General features: G+C 45.9%; 1 protein-coding gene and 1 gene segment (V, D, J or C); both read left to right on the forward strand.

Moving 5' to 3' along the window:
- The window catches only part of LOC137554997 (Ig heavy chain V region 3-6-like), a 28,346-nt gene extending 19,124 nt beyond the window's left edge, over nucleotides 1-9,222 (forward strand). Inside the window, 1 exon segment of the V gene segment in view lies at nucleotides 8,802-9,222. Within this exon segment, the coding sequence occupies nucleotides 8,802-9,136 (335 nt within the window).
- The window catches only part of LOC137521936 (immunoglobulin mu heavy chain-like), a 956,922-nt gene that overhangs the window by 87,324 nt on the left and 845,270 nt on the right, over nucleotides 1-24,328 (forward strand). The window lies entirely within an intron of this gene.

Below are 24,328 nucleotides of genomic sequence, written 5' to 3' on the forward strand. Positions count from 1 at the left end.
ATTGCTTACAAAGAAATAAATATGGCAGCCTCCATATACTTCTCACTTCAGTTGTCCTTTAACTCCCTAGACTCCTGCTGACTTTCATGTGAAGTACGTAGCATTCACAGTGTTTCTGTTAGCACCACCTTGGTGGTCCTTCCTTTGAGTTTATTTCCTAATTCCCTGAAGTCATTTTTTTAGGATCTTACATCCCAGTAACGTTGTCATTTTATCTATGTGTACCATGACAGCTGGGTCCTCTCTAGTAGGGATGAGAGAATTTGTCAAAAACATTTTTCATGAAACAACTGCATTTTTTACATTGAGGTAAGTGACACTTTCATAATTAATTACAAAGCTACCTCACATGTTAACAACACCAGATTTGCAATGTATGTTAAGGGAAATTATCTCCCCGTGCAGATTGAGCTAGACTGCATGGGGCTCTACCCCTCAAGCAAGCAGTCATCTTTAAAGTTTATTTAAATAAAAAGAAAATGTACCCATTGCTACAGACTGAGCTATGAATAAGCGCAGGAGTGTGGAACAGTAGTAAGTTGGGTCAGTGACCGGGTGCCCACTAGCTTTTCTACTTCTTGACGCTCCCCCGCACCTGTAATCTATTATATGTGCCTGCAGTGCCTTTTTCTTTTTGTACCCTTAAATAAGAAAACTCATCTGACATTGTGTTGCCATCTTCTTCTGAACACTTCTTTCTTCTTCACACTTCTTTTTCCTTCTTTCTGCTTCTTTTCTTCAGGCTTCTTGCTATGTTTTTGAAGAGTCATCACCAGCTGCTGATCCCTGTCAGGACTGCTACTGACCCCACATCGTCTCTGAAAGGCACCCCTATAAGAGCTGCTACCCACTGCTGCACGGCCAACACTTTCAGACACTACTGCTGCATCAAACTAGGACTCCACTGCAATACAGTAATGGAGCCCAGGTAAAAGCATCTTTAAAGGGACCCCGAGCAGTAATTAAAATCAAAACTTTCACTTACCTGGGGCTTCCTCCAGCCCACCTTAGCCCGCAAGGTCCCCCGCCATCCTCCTAGCTCTTATGCTGGCGGCTCCATTGCTGACCGACACTTCCTGATTTTGAATCCTTGCCGCCCACTTCGCATCATCGCATTGACCGCTCAGCATCATCACGGCGGCCGGCGTGACAGCACTGCGCGGTTTTCTACCTCTGAACCGCGCATGCGCAATACTGTCACGTCGGCCGCCGTGATGACGCTGAGTGGCCGGCGCGATGACGCAAAGCGGGTGCCAAGGATTCAAAATCAGGAAGTGGCTAGGTGTCGCTGGCAATGGAGCCGCCAGCAGGACCCGCAGAAGAGCCAGGAGGATGGCGGGGGACCTTGTGGCCTACGGTGGGCTGGAGGAAGCCCTAGGTAAGTGAAAGATTTTGATTTTAATTATTGCTTGGGGTCCCTTTAAATCTCCTGCTTGGTCTCCCTTTTTGTGCACTGATTGGACCAATGAGGATCGTGCCTGAGAAGGACCTTTTATTAATGATTGTCTTCGATTTATAAATAATACAATAATTCTTAGCAAAAAGTAGCAAAGAAAGCCTAATTTGTGGCAATTAAAACAAGATATCGATCATTTTAATGTGATAAGTAACGATAAAGTTATTGGTGAATGAATGGGAAGAACGTGATGTGAAAATCGCTCGTTTTTTAAGGGGGCAAAAAAACTGTAATTGGGAAGTGGTTAATGCACGGATGTCAAACCAGTCCTTCAAGGCCCGAGGTCCTCACACATTTGTGGCACAGCTCAAATTAATTGATGGGTCTGAATCAGGAAAGGCGTGGTCCATCAGGTAGAACACATTCCTTTCTTTCTCGGTCCATCCTAAACACTGGCATGGATCTGGCCTTCCGGGCCTGGTGTTCGACACATCTGCTGAAAAGCTTTATGGAGATGAAGATTTCATTTTTCAGCACGACCTGGCACCTGCTCATAGTGCCAAAACCACTGGTAAATGGTTTACTGACCATGGTATTACTGTGCTCAATTGGCCTGCCAACTCTTCTGACCTGAACCCCATAGAGAATCTGTGGGATATTGTGAAGAGAAAGTTGAGAGACGCAAGACCCAACACTCTTGATGAGCTTGAGGCCGCTATCGAAGCATCCTGGGCCTCCATAACACCTGAGCAGTGCCACAGGCTGATTGTCTCCATGCCACACCGCATTAAAGCAGTCATTTCTGCAAAAGGATTCCCAACCAAGTATTGAGTGCATAACTGAACATAATTATTTGAAGGTTGACTTTTTTGTTTTAAAAACACTTTTCTTTTATTGGTCGGATGAAATATGCTAATTTTTTGAGATAGGAAATTTGGGTTTTCATGAGCTGTATGCCAAAATCATCAATATTAAAACAATAAAAGGCTTGAACTACTTCAGTTGTGTGTAATGAATCTAAAATATATGAAAGTCATGTTTATCAGTACATTACAGAATTTAATGAACTTTATCACAATATGCTAATTTTTTAGAAGATCCTGTATATAGTTATCTATCTATATACAGTATCTACTAGCATGTCTATATATGTTGCTGAGTGCTTAAAAATTATTTTAAACATAAGATGAAAAATGATTTCCTTGGAGAGAACTTAGGCCTGAGACTATCTGACGAGCGCTTTGCTGACTGTCAGCTCTGCATTTGTGTTTTTAAACAAAAGCTCCCATTGACTTGTAAAAAATACCAGTAAAATCGGCACAATCACGATTCTTCAAAAGATCATGATTGCAACGATTTTTACCACAATTTTTATGCAAGTCAATGGGAACCTTTTTTTAAAAAAAATTCAGCGCTGATCATCAGCAAAGCGCTCCGCAGTGTCTCTCAGGCGTCAGGAGAAAACGTGAATTTGAATAAGGGTCGGGGAGCTTCAAGAAAAAGACATCAGATGAACTCACCTAATGATTTCAGTTTATGCAAATAATGTCACATAGGTTTCTTTTAAAACTGTGTAGCCTGCAGGAAACTCACTGAGTCAGCACAACTTTACTCTGAGATCACCTGCAGACATGAAGATCACTCTGTGGTTACTTTTTCTGGTGTCTCTTACTCAAGGCACGTTGTATTCTTTTAGTAATCTGGATGTTGCTTTTTTATCTATTTATTAAAATATGAAAATGAATGGTAACTAAATACCCCTTGTTTGTTTGCAGATGTCCTGTCACAAATCACATTAGTGGAATCTGGTCCAGGAACTGTGAAGCCAGCAGAGACTCTGCAGATGACCTGTAAAGTGACTGGAGCCTCCCTCACTGACAGCACCAACATGTACTGTGTGGACTGGATCCGTCAGGTTGAGAGAGAACGGCTGGAGTGGCTGGGGATAATATGTTATAATGCCAACACAGGTTATTCCAGCACTCTGCAAGGAAGACTGACTCTCTCCAGAGACACAGGCAAGGGGGAAGTTCATCTTAAACTCATTGGGGTGAAACTTGAAGAATCTGGCACATATTATTGTGCAAGAAGAGCACAGTATAACAAATGAACTGGAAACCTGTACACAAACTGCTTTACAGTAAAAGGAAGAAGAATTGGAAGTTCTGATCAAAAATAGAAAACCAATGACAGTAAACTGTGTGAAATGAAATGTAATAAATACATCCATGATGTGAATGCTGAAAATCTGTCAAATGAAGCAAAAACAGCAATCAGCATCAGCAATACCTATAGTATACTGACATTTTGTTTGACCGGATTTCATAAAACTGTCTGCTTTCAGGTGGATAAATTTGTGTTTTAAATGAACAGATACCTAAAAACCATCCACATCTGACACATCTGGTAATAATATATAATCAAAAAATACCTCAGTTAATAGGATGGTGATCAATTGGGATAGAAATTATCAAATTAAGAGGCATATCAGTCAATATTTCTCATGCATCATACCAACATACCAGTTAAATGCATTATCAAGAAAAAGAGAATTGGCTGCATGAGAAATTGCAAAAAATTGCTTTTATTAATAAATATATTATAGAAAAAGATGACAAATAGCATATCAACAAACCCACAAAAATAATACACAAACAAAAACGAAAACAAAAAATCCCAACCAGAAAGCCCCCCTAAAAAACACTAAAAGGTCTCCAAACGGCAACAAGCAGCATGAAGTGGTGGGGCTGCAGTCCCCATCCACCAATAGATAAAGTCCTACTCTGGAACTGAATGAAATCGTGATCCCTGGCAGGGGATATTCATGGAATAGAACAGCAATAAAATGGGTAACTATTGGTCAAAGGTCACAGAAATCCAGCTTGAGGGTTAGCAAAGCAAGCAGTAATGACTTGTTATGTGCATTCCTGTTGGTGAACCTATGATGCGGTCCTGGTGGGTGTAATGGTTCCCCGGTTAATCAGCATGATGTCAAAGTGAAAAAGCAGTATTTGCAGGGAATAATCAGCAGGCCCTAAATCAGCCGTGTCGCTGTAAGATGAATGACATGTATAGTCCCCCAATCGCAGGGTGATGATAGCCAGCCTGTCAATCACACAGCAGGTTGAGATAGATTATTGAACAAGCACGATGAGTATCAAGGACAACAGTTCATTTGAGCTCATATATATGTAGCAGGTAAATACCCAAATCCTGAAACCTGTACCTGGGGGATTGGGAACGTCACCTGTTCGGGGATGACGCTCTTGTCATGTACCTGTGCCACATTGTGTCGTGGCACAGGTACATAGACGGCGTGGTCATGTTCTGGACAGGTGGCAGAGATTTATTGGACGCATTTTTGAACATCTTAAATCAAAATGACCACAACCTCAAATTCACTATGGATTGTAACTCGCGATCCATATCCTTTTTGGATTTGTTGATCAATATCAGTGACGAGGGACTCTTGCCCACCCAGCTATTCCATAAATCTACAGCATCTAATGCTTATTTACATGCCAATAGTCCTCATCCAGGACATACGATCCGTGGTATACCGACCGGGCAATACTTGAGGCTGCGTCGCAATTGCACTGATGACTCTACTTTTGAAAAAGAAGCGAAATCTTTACTCTCCTGTTTTAGGGAGAGAGGTTATAAAGATCGTTGGCTTAAGAAAGCCTACAAATGTGCGAAAGCGGTGAACCGCCCGGATCTACTTATAAAGAAAGCTAAGGAAGTGAATAAGAGTACTACATCTCTTCTCATTACATGATATAGTGATCAGAGTGGTGAGGTGGAGAGGATACTCTGTCGTCACTGGCATATATTATCTAATGATAAAATTGTAAGGGAATTTATACCTCCAACCCCGCAAATAACTTATAGACGCAGTAGAACTTTGAGGGACATATTAACATCAAGCCATTTTTGGGGGAAGGGGGGACCCCGTAAACATTGTACAGTAACAGGTACATATACCTGTGGTGGTTGCACATATTGTCGCTATCTTGAGGTGGGCAGGTCTGTGATGTTACCCAATGGTCATAGATGGTGGTTGCAACATTTTGTTAATTGCAACACAGCAGGAGTTGTATATTTACTATACTGTAAATGTGGATGTTTTTATATTGGAAAAACATCACATGTGTTTAAAGAGAAAATTAAAGACCATGTGAGTGACATCACGACCTGAAACTTCAAATCCCCCAGTTCCAGACATGTACATCTTGAGCATAGGGGTGATTCCAGTTTTATTAGATTCACAGGCCTTGATAGGATACATCAACAATCCAGGGGTGGAGATATAGATAAACCCCTGCTACAACTTGAGTCTAGATGGATTTTTAACCTCACAGCAACAGAGCCCAAGGGTCTCAATGACAGCATAAATTACCGTGTGGTTCTACCAGTGTAGGTGACATTGGGCTTGATTCACTAACTGGTGCTAAGCCGGTTAGTGTGCCTTATCTGAGGTTAGAGTGCCTTAACTGAGTTAGTGTGCCTTATCTGAGGTTAGTGTGCCTTATCTGAGTTAGTGTGCCTTATCTGAGTTAGTGTGCCTTATCTGAGGTTAGTGTGCCTTATCTGAACTTAGTGCCCCTTAAGTAGCTTTGCGCACACTAAAAGATGCACAAAGCTACATCGCGCACTGCATAACATCGCACAATAACATCGCACCCGCTATACTGTACATGATGTGACCTTAAAGTCACATAGGATGCGACCTAAACGGCGCATCAGTGCACAGTTGTCGTTCCATCCTATGCGACCTTATGGTCGCATCATATACAGTATAGCGGGTGCAACGTTATCGTCGCACTGCACGAAAAGATTGGCGCATTACGCTGTGCGCACTGTGCGCGGTGCAGTGCGCGATGTAGCTTTGTGCATCTTTTAGTGTGCACAAAACTACTTAAGGGGCACTAAGTTCAGGTCAGGCACACTAACCTCAGATAAGGCACACTAACCTCAGATAAGGTTAGCGTTGTAGTTTGTGCCCACTAAGTGATAAGGCACACTAACCGGCTTAGTGCCGGTTAGTGAATCAAGGCCATTGTTTTTTTGTGTGCTGCATATACAGTACCTTTCACCCCTGCCCTCTCCTTTGGGGCAGATTACCACCAGGGGCCCTGGACTGTAGGGTTTCCTCCCTCTCCTGCTGTGCAAACCTTCTTCATCCTCCTGTGGCATACACATTTTTGAGCCAATAATACTGGTCTACTGGGTTTTTTTTATTCCTTCCAGTTTTCACTCATTTGAGTTTGCTTGTCTCACCTCACTAAGTGCAGGAGTGTGGAACAGCAGTTAGTTGGGTCAGTGCCCGGGTGCCCACTAGCTTTTCTACTTCTTGACGCTCCACCGCACCTGTAATCAATTCTGTGCCTGCAGTGCCTTTCTCTTTTTGTACCGTTAAATAAGAAAACTCATCTGACATTGTGTTGCCATCTTCTTCTGAATACTTCTTTCTTCTTCACACTTCATTTTTCTTCTTTCTGCTTCTTTTCTTCAGGCTTCTTACTATGTTTTTGAAGAGTCATCACCAGCTGCTGATCCCTGTCAAGACTGCTGACCCCACATCGTCTCTGAAAGGCACCCCTATAGTAGCTGCTACCCACTGCTGCACCGCCAACACTGTCAGACACTACTGCTGCATCAAACTGGGACTCCACTGCAATACAGTAATGGAGCCCAGGTAAAAGCATCTTTAAAGGGACCCCGAGCAGTAATTAAAATCAAAACTTTTACTTACCTGGGGCTTCCTCCAGCCCACCGTAGGCCGCAAGGTCCCCCGCCGTCCTCCTAGCTCTTCTGCGGGTCCCGCTGGTGGCTCTGTTGCCGGCGACACCTGGGCCGAAACTTCCTGAATTTTGAATCCTTGGCGCCTGCTTCGCGTCATTGCGCTGGCCGCTCAGCGCCATCACGGCGGCCAGCGTGACAATACTGTGCATGCGCGGTTTTCTGCCTCTGGGCCGCGTACGCGCAGTACTGTCCCGCCGGCTGCTCAGCATCATCACGGCGGCCGGCGTGACAGTACTGCGCATGCGCGGTTCAGAGGTAGAAAACCGCAATGACGTGAAGCGGGTGCCAAGGATTCAAAATCAGGAAGTGTCGGCCAGACACCCGGCCCGGGTGTTGCCGGCAACGGAGCCACCAGCAGGACCCGCAGAAGAGCCAGGAGGACGGCGGGGGATCTCGTGGCCTACGGTGGGCTGGAGGAAGCCCCAGGTAAGTGAAAGTTTTGATTTTATTTACTGTTTAGGGTCCCTTTAAATCTCCTGCTTGGCCTCCCCTTTTGTGCACTGATTGGACCAATGAGGATCGTGCCTGAGAAGGACCTTTTATTAATGATTGTCTTAGATTTATAAATAATACACTAATTCTTAGCAAAAAGTAGCAAAGAAAGCCTAATTTGTGGCAATTAAAACAAGATATAGATCATTTTAATGTGATAAGTAACGGTAAAGTTATTGGTGAATGAATGGGAAGAGCGTGATGTGAAAATCACTCTGTTTTTTAAGGGGAAAAAAAACTGTAATTGGGAAGTGGTTAATGCATAAGCTATAAAGAGTACCTTAAGTAAAATAGCACTCATAGACAACAAAACAATTGTGAATCCTGTGGATCCATAAAATGTCCCAAAACATTACCATAGTTATCTATACGTGTTATTTTGAGATCTTACTCATTGTAACATACACTTTATTAAAGGTAAAATCTTGCAGTGTACATATGATGCCAATACCACAAATGCTAAAGCTTTCATGTATCATCACTATATATATAGATATCTGTATAGAGTGCTTTAAAATTATTTTAAGCATGAGATGAAAAATGATTTCCTTGGAGAGAACTTAGGCCTGAGACTAACTGCCAAGCGCTTTGCTGACTGTCAGCACTGCATTTGTGTTTTTAAACAAACGCTCCCATTGACTTGTATAAAATACCAATAAAATCGGTACAATCACGATTCTTCGAAAGATCACGATTGCAACAATTTTACCACAATTTTTATGGGAATCTTTTTTGAAAAATTCAGCACTAATGGTCAGCAAAGCGCTCCGCAGTGTCTCTCAGGCGTCAGGAGAAAACGTGAATTTGAATAAAGGTCTGGGAGCTTCAAGAAAAAGACATCAGATGAACTCACCTAATGATTTCAATTTATGCAAATAATGTCACATAGGTTTCTTTTAAAACTGTGTAGCCTGCAGGAAACTGACTGAGTCAGCACAACTTTACTTTGAGATCATCATCAGACATGAAGATCACTCTGTGGTTACTTTTTCTGGTGTCTCTTACTCAAGGCACGTTGTATTCTTGTAGTAATCTGGATGTTGCTTTTGAAGTATTTCTTAACATATGAAGATGAAATGGTAACTAAATACCCCTTGTTTGTTTGCAGATGTCCTGTCACAGATCACATTAGTGGAATCTGGTCCAGGAACTGTGAAGCCAGCAGAGACTCTGCAGATGACCTGTAAAGTGACTGGAGCCTCCCTCACTGACAGCACCAACATGTACTGTGTGGACTGGATCCGTCAGGTTGAGAGAGAACGGCTGGAGTGGCTGGGGGTAATATGTTATGATGCCAACACAGCTTATTCCAGCACTCTGCAAGGAAGACTGACTCTCTCCAGAGACACAGGCAAGGGGGAAGTTCATCTTAAACTGACTGGGGTGAAACTTGAAGAATCTGGCACATATTATTGTGCAAGAAGAGCACAGTATAACAAATGAACTGGAAACCTGTACACAAACTGCTTTACAGTAAAAGGAAGAAGAATTGGAAGTTCTGATCAAAAATAGAAGACCAATGACAGTAATGTGTGAAATGAAATGTAATAAATACATCCATGATGTGAATGCTGAAAATCTGTCCAGAAAAAACAGCAATCAGCATCAGCAATCACTACACTGACATTTTGTTTGACTGGATTTTGTAAAACTGTCTGCTTTCAGGTGGATAAATGAGTGTTTTAAAAGAACAGATATATACAAACTATCCACATCTGACATCTTGGTAATAACATATCGCAGGAAAAGAGCTAAAGATTTTTTAATGATTTTGCACATAGTATTCTGAAAGAGTCCTCCTGCAAAATTACACATGGAAATTCATCACTTAACAGTACATTCACGTTCTCCTAAACAGGGATACCGATAGAGATTCTCACAGTTCAAGGCAGTCTCTTCTATACGATACACTAATGGGTGGTCTGGTTGGATGCTTTAAAGTACACCTGAAGTGAAAATAAACTAATGTGTAATGATCGGTGTTAGTAAGCAGAGAGAATCTGATTATTAGTGATCTGCAGTATCACCAATAATGCAGATGTCACCTGATTATTGATGATCTGCAGAATCACCAATAATGCAAGTGCAACTAACCTCTGGATACTGTAGCAGAAAGAATAACCATCAACAAAGTACAATATACAAGACTGTGGAAATATCCACCACACGGTGATTCCTCAGAGGTGTGGTTACCTCTGAATGGGAACCCCGTGTGTGAGATCCTCGGCCCAGGTGAAGATTGGGATCTCAGCCCCTGGCAGTAATCGTCTGCTAGGGCAGGCGTATCGGAGAGGCAAGCCTCAGAGATATCCCACCAGTGGGAGACAATCCACTGGGGAAAAGAGAAAGGTCAGACAGGCAGAGGTTCGGCAACAGAGAGACGGTAACAGTACAAGAACAGAAGGCTGATTCAGAGTCCATTTAACAGGCAGGGTCTCCAACTAAGAATCAGATAGGCAAAGGTACAAAATCGAGAAAAGGAGAGAGTAGTCAGGGATAGCCAAAGTCAAGACACAGATAAATGCAATACAATCCTAAACTGAGGTGTGATGTCCTTGATATCAACACCCGGGAACTGAGCTAAGGTCTGAGCGTTTACACCTAAGTATTCACGACAGCAGACAGTGAGCAAATGACATCTGTGGGCTTGAATGCAGAAACCCAGTTCCACCAGCCCGCCCAGGGAGCTGGACCTGAAGTCAGCATGTGATTGGCTGGCTAAGGTCAGCTGATCATCGGATCAGCTGACCTGTCTTTTCAAAGAATATATATCCTGCCGCCTCGCGCGCGTGCGCATGACCCTCTGCTTTTGAATCTCAGAAAGGCCAGGTCCCCGGTCAGCGCACGCCCGCACACGGAAGTCCGCTGGCTGAGTAGCGGGACCCGCCGCCATCTCATCAGCCGCGGCGGTGGCTGCCCTGCTCTGCGCCGGCGGCTCCGTGTGGGATTCGGAAACCGCCGGCTGGGAAGCGGAGGCCGCCGCCATGCTGCCCTGCGCGGCGGCTGCTCCGCTAGTTTTCACATAATGAGGTAAAGATGCATCTGTAGTCCTACTTCAAAATAGGACTTTTCTGGAAACCCACAGTCTTACCTTGTATCCAGAGGTTAAAATCTACCTGTAAACTTTTGGTTGTCTCATGTGAAGGGCAACCATGTTTTAATGCTTTTTAGCACCCACAATAACAAATCTTGAACTGCTGAACTTTATTTGTTCCCTACATGCAGAAGTGTTCATTTTTTAACCACACAGAGTTTTATCAGCTCTTAATAGTTATCAGTGAACATTATGCTACAGTTTGACTGCAGAGCAGAGAAACTGTGATATACAGCTCTGAATTATTAACCCTTACAAGAAGGAAAAACAAAACAGGAACACAGATTAGTTCTGTGTAGGATTGGGACTGCACATACACATCTTTATCACATGATGTCAAATGTTACTTCAGGTACCCTTTACTAAAACCCTAAGGGGAATGCTAAGAAGGCCTTGGTCAGACCGCAAATTCTTGCCATTTTAGTTGTTAAATAGGAAACATACCACAGACCTTTTAGATATATCAAGGAACCTTAGGGAACAGAGCCCACTCCTCACTAAATGGATGTGGAAGCTCATTTAAATTTGCCTACTGATGTTCTCTCAGCTCGTGCAATGGACTAGACGATTTTATTAGAACAAAGAGTTCACAGATAAAAAAGGAAGATGATGAAAGAAATATACAGAACAAGATGATGTTCCAAGAATACAGAAGAAAAATGACAGTAGATACCGGATATAGACCAAATCTATTTCAAAAATGTTATTTGCCACCAGGGGCATATTTGAATTTTTCCTCCAATTTTCCCTTAGTCCATTCTGCAATGAAAAATTCCCACCACTTGATCTGATCACTTTAGGAGCAGTCTGTGGTGGGCATAGTAAACAGGCGGAGACAGAAAAATGTAGAAACCTGAATATCAAAGATGGAAGAAGTTTACAGATGAAAGTGACAAATGAAGATAGACATATACAGAAAAAGAAGATACCAGAGGCGAAGGAGAAGATATATTTAAAATAGGATAGTAACGAGATGAATTACAAGTACACAGATCAAAAGAGTTACCTCCTAGGAGAGAATGTTCATCTTTTCTTCAAACTAACTTTTACAAATGAAGATAAACATATAAACTAACTTTTACAAATGAAGATAGACATATACAGAAAAAGAAGATACCAGAGGAGAAGGAGAAAATACATTTAAAATAGGATAGTAACGAGATGAAATAAAATTACACAGATCCAAAGAGTTACCTCCTAGGAGATAATGTTCATCTTCTCTTTATTAAACTAACTTTTACAAGCATTTTACAATTGAAAAAGGCCCAAAATGTACATAAAAAAGTACCATCAAATTTATTCTGAGTATTCTCTTGCTTGCTGCTGGCTTAAAAGATATTTTATGACAAGTTGTGAAAATATCACTTAGGAGAAAACTCAGGAGAAAAGGTGAATTGCATAGGGGATCTTGGCCCCTATGCAATTAACTTTTTCTCCTGAGTTTTCTCCTTCATGATATTTTCTAATTTGTCAATAAAATACCTTTTTAAATAACCAGCAAGCAAGAAAATACTTACAATAGTTTTGATAGTCCTTCTTTGAATACCTTTTTCAGTTGCAAAGTACTGAAAATGTATTCTAAATAAGAGAAAACACAAAAGAAAAAGTGAATTGCATATGAACCCTTGTCATTAAAATGTCTTTCAAACCACCAACAAGTATGAAAATACTCAAAATAATTTTGAGAGTACTTTTTAACCTACTTTTTAAACTTTTTTGATTACAAAGTGCTGAAAAGTTATTTTAATCAGAAGATGAAAAATTATTTCCTAGGAGAAAACTCAGAAGATCAAGTAAATTGCATATGGTCCATGGTATCCTATATAATAAAACCCCTGTCACCTGTGTCCTTGCATCCCTGGGTCCGTGTCAGGTGCCTGCTGTGCATGGCCGTGGGCAGGGCAGTGGATGGGAAAATGTGCAGCAGTCATGGGCGCACATGCTGAAAGGAAGTTCTCTGGCGCCCATTATGTAAAGGGATTTAGGGCTAGATCATTTAAAAAAATAAAATAATGAACTACATTTTTATTTTAAATAAAGCTACAGTTGAGCCATCATAAATAAATACCAGATCAAATGTTACCCATGACCACCACCTATTTACCTGGTAGGGGGCAAACCTATGGGGGTCCCTTAACAATTAAAGAAGTGTATCATATTTATTGCAAGCCCTCCATCAGAGCATACCTCCTCATGTGGGAGTAGGTACTCCCACTTTCCCTAGCGCGAGGTTGGCATAAGCCCCTAGTCATATAGATTTAAACAAAGACAATTTGTGAAGGAGGGTTGCTATTGCTCGGGGGCTAGAGACCCACATTGGTAGACTCCACAATCCCTAGGTTATACCAGTCGGCATTGGAGACAAGGGGTAATGGGCTTGAGGGGAGGGGTGTTGCATGCTCATATTTTAATTCTTTGACTTAAAATTAAAAAAAGTCTTACTTCTGACACAATTGGCCTCAATTCACTAAGCTTTATTAAACACTTTATCAAACGTTTTAACACTAAGGTGTTAAAGATTTATTGAACGATTTATCAATAAAACATTCGATAAATATATAACATCTTAGTGAATGGACTGGGTGATGGACTGTAATTGTGGGGTTCCTAGCTGTATATACTACCACTTACTGCCCTTGCTCTGGGGCTGCGTACTGCCTGTGTACCGGGTGATGGACTGTATTTCTGGACTGTTTTTTGGGGGTTCGGTGATGGACTGTAATTTGGGGGTTCCTGGCTGTATATAGACTACCACTGCCCATGCTCTGGGGCTGTATACTGCCTGTGTTCAGGGCACCATAATTGCTATACGTGCGCCCCTGCCTCTGGTGAGCCTGGCCTGCCCTGTATAGTAGCACCCTGCATCTGCTGTTAAATGGACTTTCAGTGTCCCTGAGTAGGCAACAGCTGGCATCTAACAAATGGACTGTTACGAGCTGTGGGTCTGTTCCCCGTCCTGTCCCCCAGGGTTACTGCTAGACTAAAACACCACGCTGATATGCTAAGGACTGTTAGGGTACGCCAGTTTGCTCCCGACCTGCCCACGTACTTCCACTAGCACCACCTCCCCTCTACTCCCACCCCCACCAGGCACACGGTGCTGCACCCCATATGCCACCCCAGCGCATCACCTACACCAGATCGCAGCTTCTGAGATGGGAATCACGCAGCACGCTCCCCGAGGGCAGGCTTCTATACAACATCGTCTGGAGCCATGCACAGGAGCTTGCAGGCCCTGCTCGGTCATCCCCCGCGGGTCGGCGGAAGAGGGGCTGCCGGGCAGGTGCTCAGGTCAGACTCAAGAGAAAAGGTCTCAGGTCAGCCATCCCATCGGTCCTGCTGTCAAATGTCTGCTCCCTCCCTAACAAACTAGATGAACTCCGTCTCCTCGTTGAGAAGAAGGAGTTCAGCAGCGGCACCCCTATCCTCTGTTTCACAGAAACGTGGCTGCATGATGACATCCCAGACAATGCCCTTCACCTTCCGGACTTCAGCCTCATCCGGGCTGACCGTGACCCCAACCTCTCGGGTAAAAAGAAGGGTGGTGGCATCTGCTTTTACATCGGCCAGTCATGGTGCCCCAACTCATCAGTACTAGCCAGGAAGTGCTCCCCTGAGATTGAACTTCTAATCGTCAACTGCAGGCCAAAATACTCGCCCAGGGAATTTTCCTCCTACGTTCTTGTTGGCGTGTACATACCTCCTGACGCCGAAGTCAGACATGCCCTGCGTGTCCTCAGTGACACCATTACAAAATGGGAATCAACCCTTCCTGACTCGCTGTTCATTGTATTAGGCGACTTCAATAGGGCTAACCTCCGCCAGGAGCTTCCTCGCTTTCACCAGCATGTGGCCTGCCCCACCAGAAATCAGAACACTCTCGATCACTGCTACACAGTGCTGAAGGATGCCTACAAAGCCATACCAAGGGCAGCGCTAGGCTCTTCGGACCACTCTCTCATTCATCTGATCCCCACCTACAGGAGGCGCCTTGAGTCAGCAAAACCTGTTCTCAAATCCACCAAAGTGTGGTCAAGCGAGGCCAAACTCCAACTTCAGGCATGCTTCGACTGTACTGACTGGAAGGCCATGGAATCTCCAAACCTTGACGAGTGGGCGGATAACATCTCCTCATACATCAGCTTCTGTGAAGACTCTTGCGTACCAACCAAGACCGTCAAAGTCTATCCGAACAATAAACCGTGGTTCTCCAACAAACTACGGAAACTGCGGAGGAGCAAGGAGGTGGCGCACAAGTCCGGCAACCAAGTGGAATACAAGACAGCAAGGAACAACCTGAAGCGAGAACTGGGAGCCGCAAAGAGGGAGTACGCAGAAAGGATAAGATGCAACATGCGATCAAATGATATACGAGCTGTCTGGAAGGGGCTTAAAGCCACCACAAACTATAAGCCTCCCCCACAACACGCAACACCCAGTACTGAGCTAGCCGAGGACCTCAGCAACTTTTACTGCAGGTTTGAGGACCTGGAGGCACCGGGGGAGCCAATAACAGCACTGGCTCACCCCTCTCCTAGCGCAGATTATCTCTCAGTCTCGAGCCTCCCACCTCCAGCCGTGAGTGAGGCCGATGTCCTCTTCCACCTGTCCTCGCTAAACCCCAGGAAAGCCTCTGGCCCAGACGGCGTGTCACCAGCCTGTCTGAAAACCTGCTCACACCAGCTGGCACCCATCCTCACTTCCATATTCTCCAAATCCCTCCAGGTCGGCAAAGTCCCTGCATGCTTCAAAAAGTCTACCATTATCCCTGTCCCCAAAAAGCATGGTAACTCCGACCTCAATAACTTCAGACCAGTGGCCCTGACATCCAACATCATGAAAACCCTTGAGAGAGTCGTCTTGTCACACATCAAGCTTATCACCTCCCCCCAAATGGATCCATACCAGTTTGCATACAGGGCGAACAGATCCACTGATGATGCTGTCAACATCTGCCTTGAGCTCACATACGACCACCTGGACAAACCTAACACATACACCAGGATTCTACTACTGGACTTCAGCTCTGCCTTCAACACCATCTGCCCCCGCATACTGCAGGACAATCTTACAGAGCTGAATGTCCCTCCCACTCTCCGTGGGTGGATTACAGACTTCCTGACAAACAGAACTCAAGTCATTAAGCTTGGGGAGGTCACCTCTCAGCCGCGGACAACGAACACGGGGGCCCCACAAGGCTGCGTCCTGTCACCGATCCTGTTCTCTCTCTACACGAACAACTGCAGATCCAAGGAAAACTCTGTCAAGGTCATCAAATTTGCAGATGACACCACCATCGTTGGACTAGTAACAAACAATGATGAGCAGGCCTACCGCCAGGAGGTTGACAGAGTTTGCCAGTGGTGTAGGGAGAACAGGCTGGTCCTCAACTCATCCAAAACTGTGGAGCTGATTGTGGATTTCAAGAAGCATGCCCCTCCCCCCCACCAATCTCTATCGATGGCACCGAGGTCGAGAGAGTAGCCAGCGTTCGCCTTCTGGGCACCACCATCTCCAAAGACCTGAGCTGGAAGGAAAACACAGCCTTAACCCAGAAGAAAGCACAGCAGAGGCTTTTCTTCCTCCGCCAACTGAAGAAGTTCGGCATGGCTCAAGAGCTACTGACGTGTTTTTACACCGCCACCATCGAGTCCGTCCCCTGCTCCTCCATCCTAGTCTGGTACGATGGCTCCTCCACCAGAGACGGATACAAACTTCAGAGGGTCGTTAGATCGGCGGAGAGAATCATCGGCAGACCTCTACCTTCCCTTGACCTCCTCCACAACTCCAGGCTACGCTCAAGAGCACGGAGGATTGCTGGCGACCCCTCTCACCCTGGCCAGCGGTTCTTCAGCAGACTTCCGTTAGGCCGTAGGTTTCGGGCCATCGCCACCAAAACCTCTAGGCACAGGAACTCTTTCTTCCCCTCAGCTGTCACCCTCCTGAACTCATTAACTCGCTCTGAGCCCAGCACTGGAGCAACATTGTGTTCCAGAACTGCACCCGGTTCATGAACTAATTATGAATCTGGACTTCTGCTTTAGCCGTTTTTGATTTATGTGCTCTTCCTTTTGTTTTTATCTATGAATCTCTGTTACTGTATGCCCTCTGTTATCTATAGTCCTATCCTTTATCCGTGAAATTGTACGTGCCAAATCCAATTCCGAGCACGACCCTGTCGTGCCTGGCGAATAAAAATGATTCTGATTCTGATTCTGATTCTGAATTCAAAATTAGCTTTTACCCATGAGGTAAATTATCAAACGTTTGATAAAGTGTTTGATAAAGCTTACTGAATTGAGGCCTTTGTATCCTCATGAGCAGAAATGGTCAATCAGATGCAAATAAGCCTGACTTGCATGATGCGAATTGATTGAAATGGGGCCAATCATTTTCAGCATAAAGTTGATGTGATTGGTTCAATTTCAAGCTGCATGCAATTAGCATTAAATCTACATGCAAGATGAATTTATTTACACTAACTACTTAACAACCACCCCACGCCAATGGGAGTGGTCGCGGCGGCAGCCCCAGGACCGCCTACCGCCAATTGACGTCAAGTCCTGGGACTGGGATTTGCAGGAGATCGCGGGTACTTTGCACGCGCATCTCCTGCTTGAGGGGCGGAGCTCTGCCCCGACTTCAGTTTCCGAGTGGCGATTGCCACTCGGGAGACTGTTAGATGGCAAAACCGCCGTCTTTACCCATTGTACAGCGCTGCGATCAGCAGCAGCACTGTACTGGGGACAGCCGTGTGACACAGCTGTTCCCTCTGTGACTGCGAGAGTGATCCGCTGTCATAGGCTGAATCCTATGACAGCCGATCACACTAACTGGCTGGCGCGGGGAGGGAGGGAGGGGGGTATATATACATATTTAAAAAAACAGCGATTTTTTTAAATTAAAAAACAAATAAAAAAACATTGGTAAATAAATAAACAAATGTCTGGGGGGCGATCAGACCCCACCAACAGAGAGCTCTGTTGGTGGGGAGAAAAGAGGGGGGGGAATCACTTGTGTGCTGAGATGTACGGGCCTGCAGCTATGCCTTAAAGCTGCAGTGGCCCATTTAGTTAAAATTGCTCTGGTCTTTAGGGGGGTTTTCCACTGCAGTCCTTAAGTGGTTAATATCTCTACACATGTTTTGTCAAAAATGAGTGAGCCATGAAAGAACACCCAGACAGCAAAGTTCCTGTGAAAAACGTATCGTCTGGCTGCAGTTGTTTCAGCATACCTCTGCAAGCAAATGAGGATTAGAGATAGCCTGAACGGTTCGCCCGTGAACGGTTCCAGGCGAACTTTAGGTGGTTCGCATTCGCCAGCGAAGGCGAACTTTTGCGGAAGTTAAATTTGCCCCCATAATGCTCCATTGAGCACAACTTTGAGCCTCTACATCACAGTCAGCAGGCACATTGTCGCCAATCAGACTACACTCACTCCTGGAGGCCCCCCCCCCTTATAAAAGGCAAGGTTCTCCTGACGTTTTACTCACTCGTCTGCCTACAGTAATTTCTTAAGGGACAGCTGCTGAGAGACTCTGCTAGGGAGAGCTTAGTTAGGCTCTTGTCGGCTTGTTCCTAGCTGATTGTTATTCCTTATCTCACTCCCTTCCTCCCCTCCCTCCTGAGGAGGGTCTTGTCTTCCAGGGAATTGTAGGATTTCAAAAGCCAGCTTACATATCTTGGCCGGGAATTGAACCAAGGTCTGAGTGCATGGTAGGTAGCTCTCTTCACCACTATACCACCACCAACACTACATGCTGAAGCTAGCCTAGCATGTACCATTATGATATATGCAAGAGAAAAATGAGCTTGCTTAAGGATTTGTAGTATGTCAAAAGCCAACTCACATTGGCCAGGAATAGAACCCAGGCCTACCGCTCTGTAATCCTAACCATTATACCACCAACACAACACACTACAATGCTACATGCTGAAGCCAGCCTAGCATGTACCATTGTGATATATTCAAGAGAAAAATGATCTTGCTTAGTGAAATGTAGGATTTCAAAAGCCAGCTTACATACATTGGCTGGGAATTGAACCCAGGTCTAGTGCTCGGTAGGCTGCCATCCTAACCATTATACCAGTGGTTCCCAACCTTTTCCGGCCCGGGGGAACACTGCCTGACCAAATTTTTCTCCGGGGAATGGCGCGCGGGGGGGGGGGGGGTCGGGGATGCAGCCCCCGGTTGTTTGCGCGACCCCCAGTTGTTTGCGCTACCTAGTGGACAGTGCCGTGCGCAGCAGGCTATGGGGGGGGAGGGGGCTGGGGTGCGGCTGCATAGCTAGCATAGTTGCCCCAGTGTAGGGAGTTTAGTTGCCTCAGTATAGCCAGTATAGTGCCCCAGTATAGCCAGTATAGTGCCCCAGTATAGCCAGAATAGTGCCCCAGTATAGCTAGTATAGTGCCCCAGTATAGCCAGCATAGTGCCCCAGTATAGCCCCCCAGTATAGCTAGTATAGTGCCCCAGTATAGCCAGTATAGTGCCCCAGTATAGTGCCCCAGTATAGCCAGAATAGTGCCCCAGTATAGCTAGTATAGTGCCCCAGTATAGTGCCCCCGTATAGCCAGCATAGTGCCCCAGTATAGCCCCCCAGTATAGCTAGTATAGTGCCCCAGTATAGTCCCCCAGTATAGCCAGTATAGTGCCCCAGTATAGTGCCCCAGTACAGCCAGAATAGTGCCCCAGTATAGCTAGTATAGTGCCCCAGAATAGTGCCCCAGTATAGCCAGTATAGTGCCCTCCCTCCCGCCCGTCCCCGCGGCCGCCGCTGTTATTACCTTAACAGCTGCCGCTCTGCCCTCTCCGGCGCATGTGTATATTCTAGCAGCGTATCTCCGGCTGCTCTGTGTGATGCGGAAGGAAGCAGGGCAGCGGCTTCCTGTAACGGCGATATGTAACGCCGTTACTATGGTAACCGAGCCCTGCCTCCTTCCGCATCACACAGAGCAGCCGGAGATACGCTGCTAGAATAAACACATGCGCTGGAGAGGGGAGAGCGGCCGCTGCTAAGGTAATAACAGCGGCGGTGTAACGATCGGTGGGCGCAGAGAGTATCTGATTACCGGTGATCTGCAGTATCGCCGGAAATACAGATATATACCAGATTATAAGTGATCTGCAGTCTCACCGATAATCCGATATACAAACTAACCTCTGTTCGCCTGAGTAGAGTGTAGTGTTTTGGTGTAACAGTAACACTAGGAGGCCTAGGCCTCAGTGCAGCAAGGAGAACTGCACGGATTCCTTCCGCAGACCTGAGCTCTCCAAGACGGGAGGAGTCAGACTGACAGTAGGAAGGAAAGTCCGAGAGTGACACTCAGGAAGAAGTGTCACTAACAGGACTGGGAACCGCCTCCAATCGTGAGGTCGGTTCTCGAGGTCAGACAAGCCAGGTCGTATACACACGGACAGATAAAGTACAAATACAGTAGGCAAAGGCGGAGTCAAAGTACAGGCAGGGTTCGGCAACGGGGTATCAGATATATCGGGGTACAAAATCAGGAGGCAGAAACAGAGTCTAGGAACGAGCCGAGGTTCGGCAACAGAGTATCAGAAATATCGAGGTACAAGGTCAGAGTTCAGGAGGATAGTCGAGGCAGGCAAAAGTCATAACAGAAAATCACAATCAAACTAGTACTTTAGCTATCAATAATCTAGCTAAGTGTAGGATTACAGCTCCAGCTGGTCCCGGCACACTTAAGGATCTGACTACGGATCTGGGTGCTCCCACATATGTGATCGCACGCCAGACAAAGAGCAAGTGAACAACCAGCAGTATATATACTCTAGGACCTTTCCAGGACCTCCCTAATTGCTGGTCCAATGAGAGCAGTGGAATTTGTCAGCTGACCCAGCTGGTCAGCCGACACCCTTCTAACTGCTATTTAAACTCTGCCTCTCTGCTCGCGCGCGTGTAAGTCTGAATCTTGGTGGACTATCAGTCCCAGCCACACCAGTACTGTCATGCAATGTATCTAGTGCGGGGGCCGCCTCTGATGCGGATTCCGCCGCACTGCCTATGCGGCATGCAGCGTTTTTTCCGCGTTGTGACGCTATGCTGGACGCGGAAACAGCCGCCTCACCTTGAGAGACGGCGGCACTTCCGCGTTTCCTTACAGTACCCCCCCCCCGAGGAGTGGACTCCGGACAACTCCTTCCAGGCTTTTCTGGATGTACCGTATGAAATTCCCTCACTAACTCATCCGCATGCATGCGGTTCCCAGGTACCCATTGCCTCTCCTCAATGCCGTACCCCTTCCAATGTACGAGATACTGCACCGAGTTCTGTACAGTACGTGAATCTATGATTTTTTCCACCTCATACTCGGGTTGGGCATTGACTAAGACAGGAGGAGGAGGAGTGGGACCCAGCTGGACTGCGGGTTTGAGAAGTGATACATGGAAAGACCTCACTCCCCGCATGCTGGTGGGAAGATCAACGGTATATGTGACATCGTTGATCTTCCTAGTCACAGGGAATGGGCCCACGAACCTGGGACCAAGTTTGTCAGAAGGTTGTTTCAGAGCCAAATGACGTGTAGACACCCAAACCAAGTCTCCAGGTTGGAAGCTCCACTCTACTGAACGTCTCTTATCAGCTTGACCCTTTTGATTAACAAAAGCTTTTCGTAAATTATCTCTCACCGTGTGCCAAATATCTTTAAAAGATCTCTGCCAGGCTTCCAAAGCTGGAAACGGAGAGGAGGCCACTGGCAATGGTGAGAACTTGGGCAATCTTCCAGACACCACCTGGAATGGAGAGAATCCGGTGGAGGAGCTTTTTAAATTGTTTTGTGCGAACTCCGCGAAAGGCAGAAATTTGACCCAGTCGTTCTGTGTTTCTGCAACATAGCACCTCAAGAATTGCTCCAAAGACTGGTTGATTCTCTCCGTTTGCCCATTGGTCTGTGGGTGGTAGCCCGATGAAAATGACAACTTCATGCCCATTTGTTGGCAGAATGCCCTCCAGAATTTAGAAATGAACTGGACTCCCCGATCCGACACTATGTTTTCCGGAATGCCGTGCAGCCGGAACACATGTGTGATAAACAGGTCAGCCAATTCCTGGGCCGAGGGGAGTCCTTTCAAGGGCACGAAATGGGCCATTTTACTGAAGCGGTCGACTACCACCCAAATGACCGACATGCCTTCTGACTTGGGAAGTTCACCTACAAAATCCATGGACAAATGGGTCCATGGCTCACTCGGGGTGGGTAAAGGCTGCAAGGTACCCACAGGTGCCAGCCGGGAGGGTTTACTCTTAGCACAAACCGCACATTCCCTCACGAATTCCTTGCAATCAGCTGCCAAGGAAGGCCACCAAGCACATCTAGCTACCAGATCCTGTGTTCTAGATGCTCCAGGATGCCCAGCATTTTTATGCGTATGGAACATCTCTAGAACCTGGAGACGGAACGGTAGCGGAATGAACAGCACCCCTGCGGGTTTTCCTTCTGGGATGTCTTGTTGGAAGGGAATTAAAGTCCCCTTCCAATCCTCCCAAGTCTCTGTTGCGGCCAGTACCAACCTCTGGGGAACAATAGTCTCTGGAATGGAGGGCTGTGCTGTCCCAGTGCTTGATGAATGTTATCCACCGAAGTGGCAAGCACAGTCAGAGGATCAGTGCGTGATTCCATCGTTTTTGTGGTCTGGCGTTCTGTAACGATCGGTGGGCGCAGAGAGTATCTGATTACCGGTGATCTGCAGTATCGCCGGAAATACAGATATATACCAGATTATAAGTGATCTGCAGTCTCACCGATAATCCGATATACAAACTAACCTCTGTTCGCCTGAGTAGAGTGTAGTGTTTTGGTGTAACAGTAACACTAGGAGGCCTAGGCCTCAGTGCAGCAAGGAGAACTGCACGGATTCCTTCCGCAGACCTGAGCTCCCCAAGACGGGAGGAGTCAGACTGACAGTAGGAAGGAAAGTCCGAGAGTGACACTCAGGAAGAAGTGTCACTAACAGGACTGGGAACCGCCTCCAATCGTGAGGTCGGTTCTCGAGGTCAGACAAGCCAGGTCGTATACACACGGACAGATAAAGTACAAATACAGTAGGCAAAGGCGGAGTCAAAGTACAGGCAGGGTTCGGCAACGGGGTATCAGATATATCGGGGTACAAAATCAGGAGGCAGAAACAGAGTCTAGGAACGAGCCGAGGTTCGGCAACAGAGTATCAGAAATATCGAGGTACAAGGTCAGAGTTCAGGAGGATAGTCGAGGCAGGCAAAAGTCATAACAGAAAATCACAATCAAACTAGTACTTTAGCTATCAATAATCTAGCTAAGTGTAGGATTACAGCTCCAGCTGGTCCCGGCACACTTAAGGATCTGACTACGGATCTGGGTGCTCCCACATATGTGATCGCACGCCAGACAAAGAGCAAGTGAACAACCAGCAGTATATATACTCTAGGACCTTTCCAGGACCTCCCTAATTGCTGGTCCAATGAGAGCAGTGGAATTTGTCAGCTGACCCAGCTGGTCAGCCGACACCCTTCTAACTGCTATTTAAACTCTGCCTCTCTGCTCGCGCGCGTGTAAGTCTGAATCTTGGTGGACTATCAGTCCCAGCCACACCAGTACTGTCATGCAATGTATCTAGTGCGGGGGCCGCCTCTGATGCGGATTCCGCCGCACTGCCTATGCGGCATGCAGCGTTTTTTCCGCGTTGTGACGCCATGCTGGACGCGGAAACAGCCGCCTCACCTTGAGAGACGGCGGCATTTCCGCGTTTCCTTACAGGCGGCCGCGGGGACGGGCGGGATAAGGAGAAGAGACAGGCAACGTTCCGCGGCACACTGGTTGAAAAACACTGCATTAAACCACCAACACATCAAACTACAATGCTACATGCTGAAGCCAGCATAGCATGTAACATTATGATATATCCAAGAGAAAAATGAGCTTGCTTAAGGATTTGTAGTATGTCAAAAGCCAACTCACATTGGCCTGGAATAGAACCCAGGCCTACCGCTCTGTAGGCTGCAATCCAAACCATTATACCACCAACACAACACACTACAATGCTACATGCTGAAGCCAGCCTAGCATGTACCATTATGATATATCCAAGAGAAAAATGAGCTTGCTTAAGGATTTGTAGTATGTCATTCCACACCATTATACCACCAACACTACATGCTGAAATTTCTTGGAGCAGACTTACATCCTCCCTCCAAAAGACACACATACATCCCCATAAAATCATTCTACAGCAACTGTGTGCACAGTCTTTGTGGTACACAGTCTCTGTGGCACAATTGGTTAGTGTGTTTGGCTGTTAACTGAAAGGTTGGTGGTTCAAGCCCACCCAGGCATGGCCTTGCCATTTGTGTTCAACAGTTGCCAGTAGAGAACCCCAGATAGCCATGTAGATTCTTCTCTCTCTCTCTAGTAGGGATGGTCACTGCTTTCCGCAGAATTGTATTTTCCGCAATTTTGGACGGAAATTGGTCATTCCATTCGTGAACAGAATTGCTTTTTCAATCCGGCGGAATTCCGAAATTGCCTGTGAAATTCTGCCGGTAT

Source organism: Hyperolius riggenbachi, chromosome 1 (assembly GCF_040937935.1).
Source record: "Hyperolius riggenbachi isolate aHypRig1 chromosome 1, aHypRig1.pri, whole genome shotgun sequence".
Lineage (NCBI taxonomy): Eukaryota > Metazoa > Chordata > Amphibia > Anura > Hyperoliidae > Hyperolius > Hyperolius riggenbachi.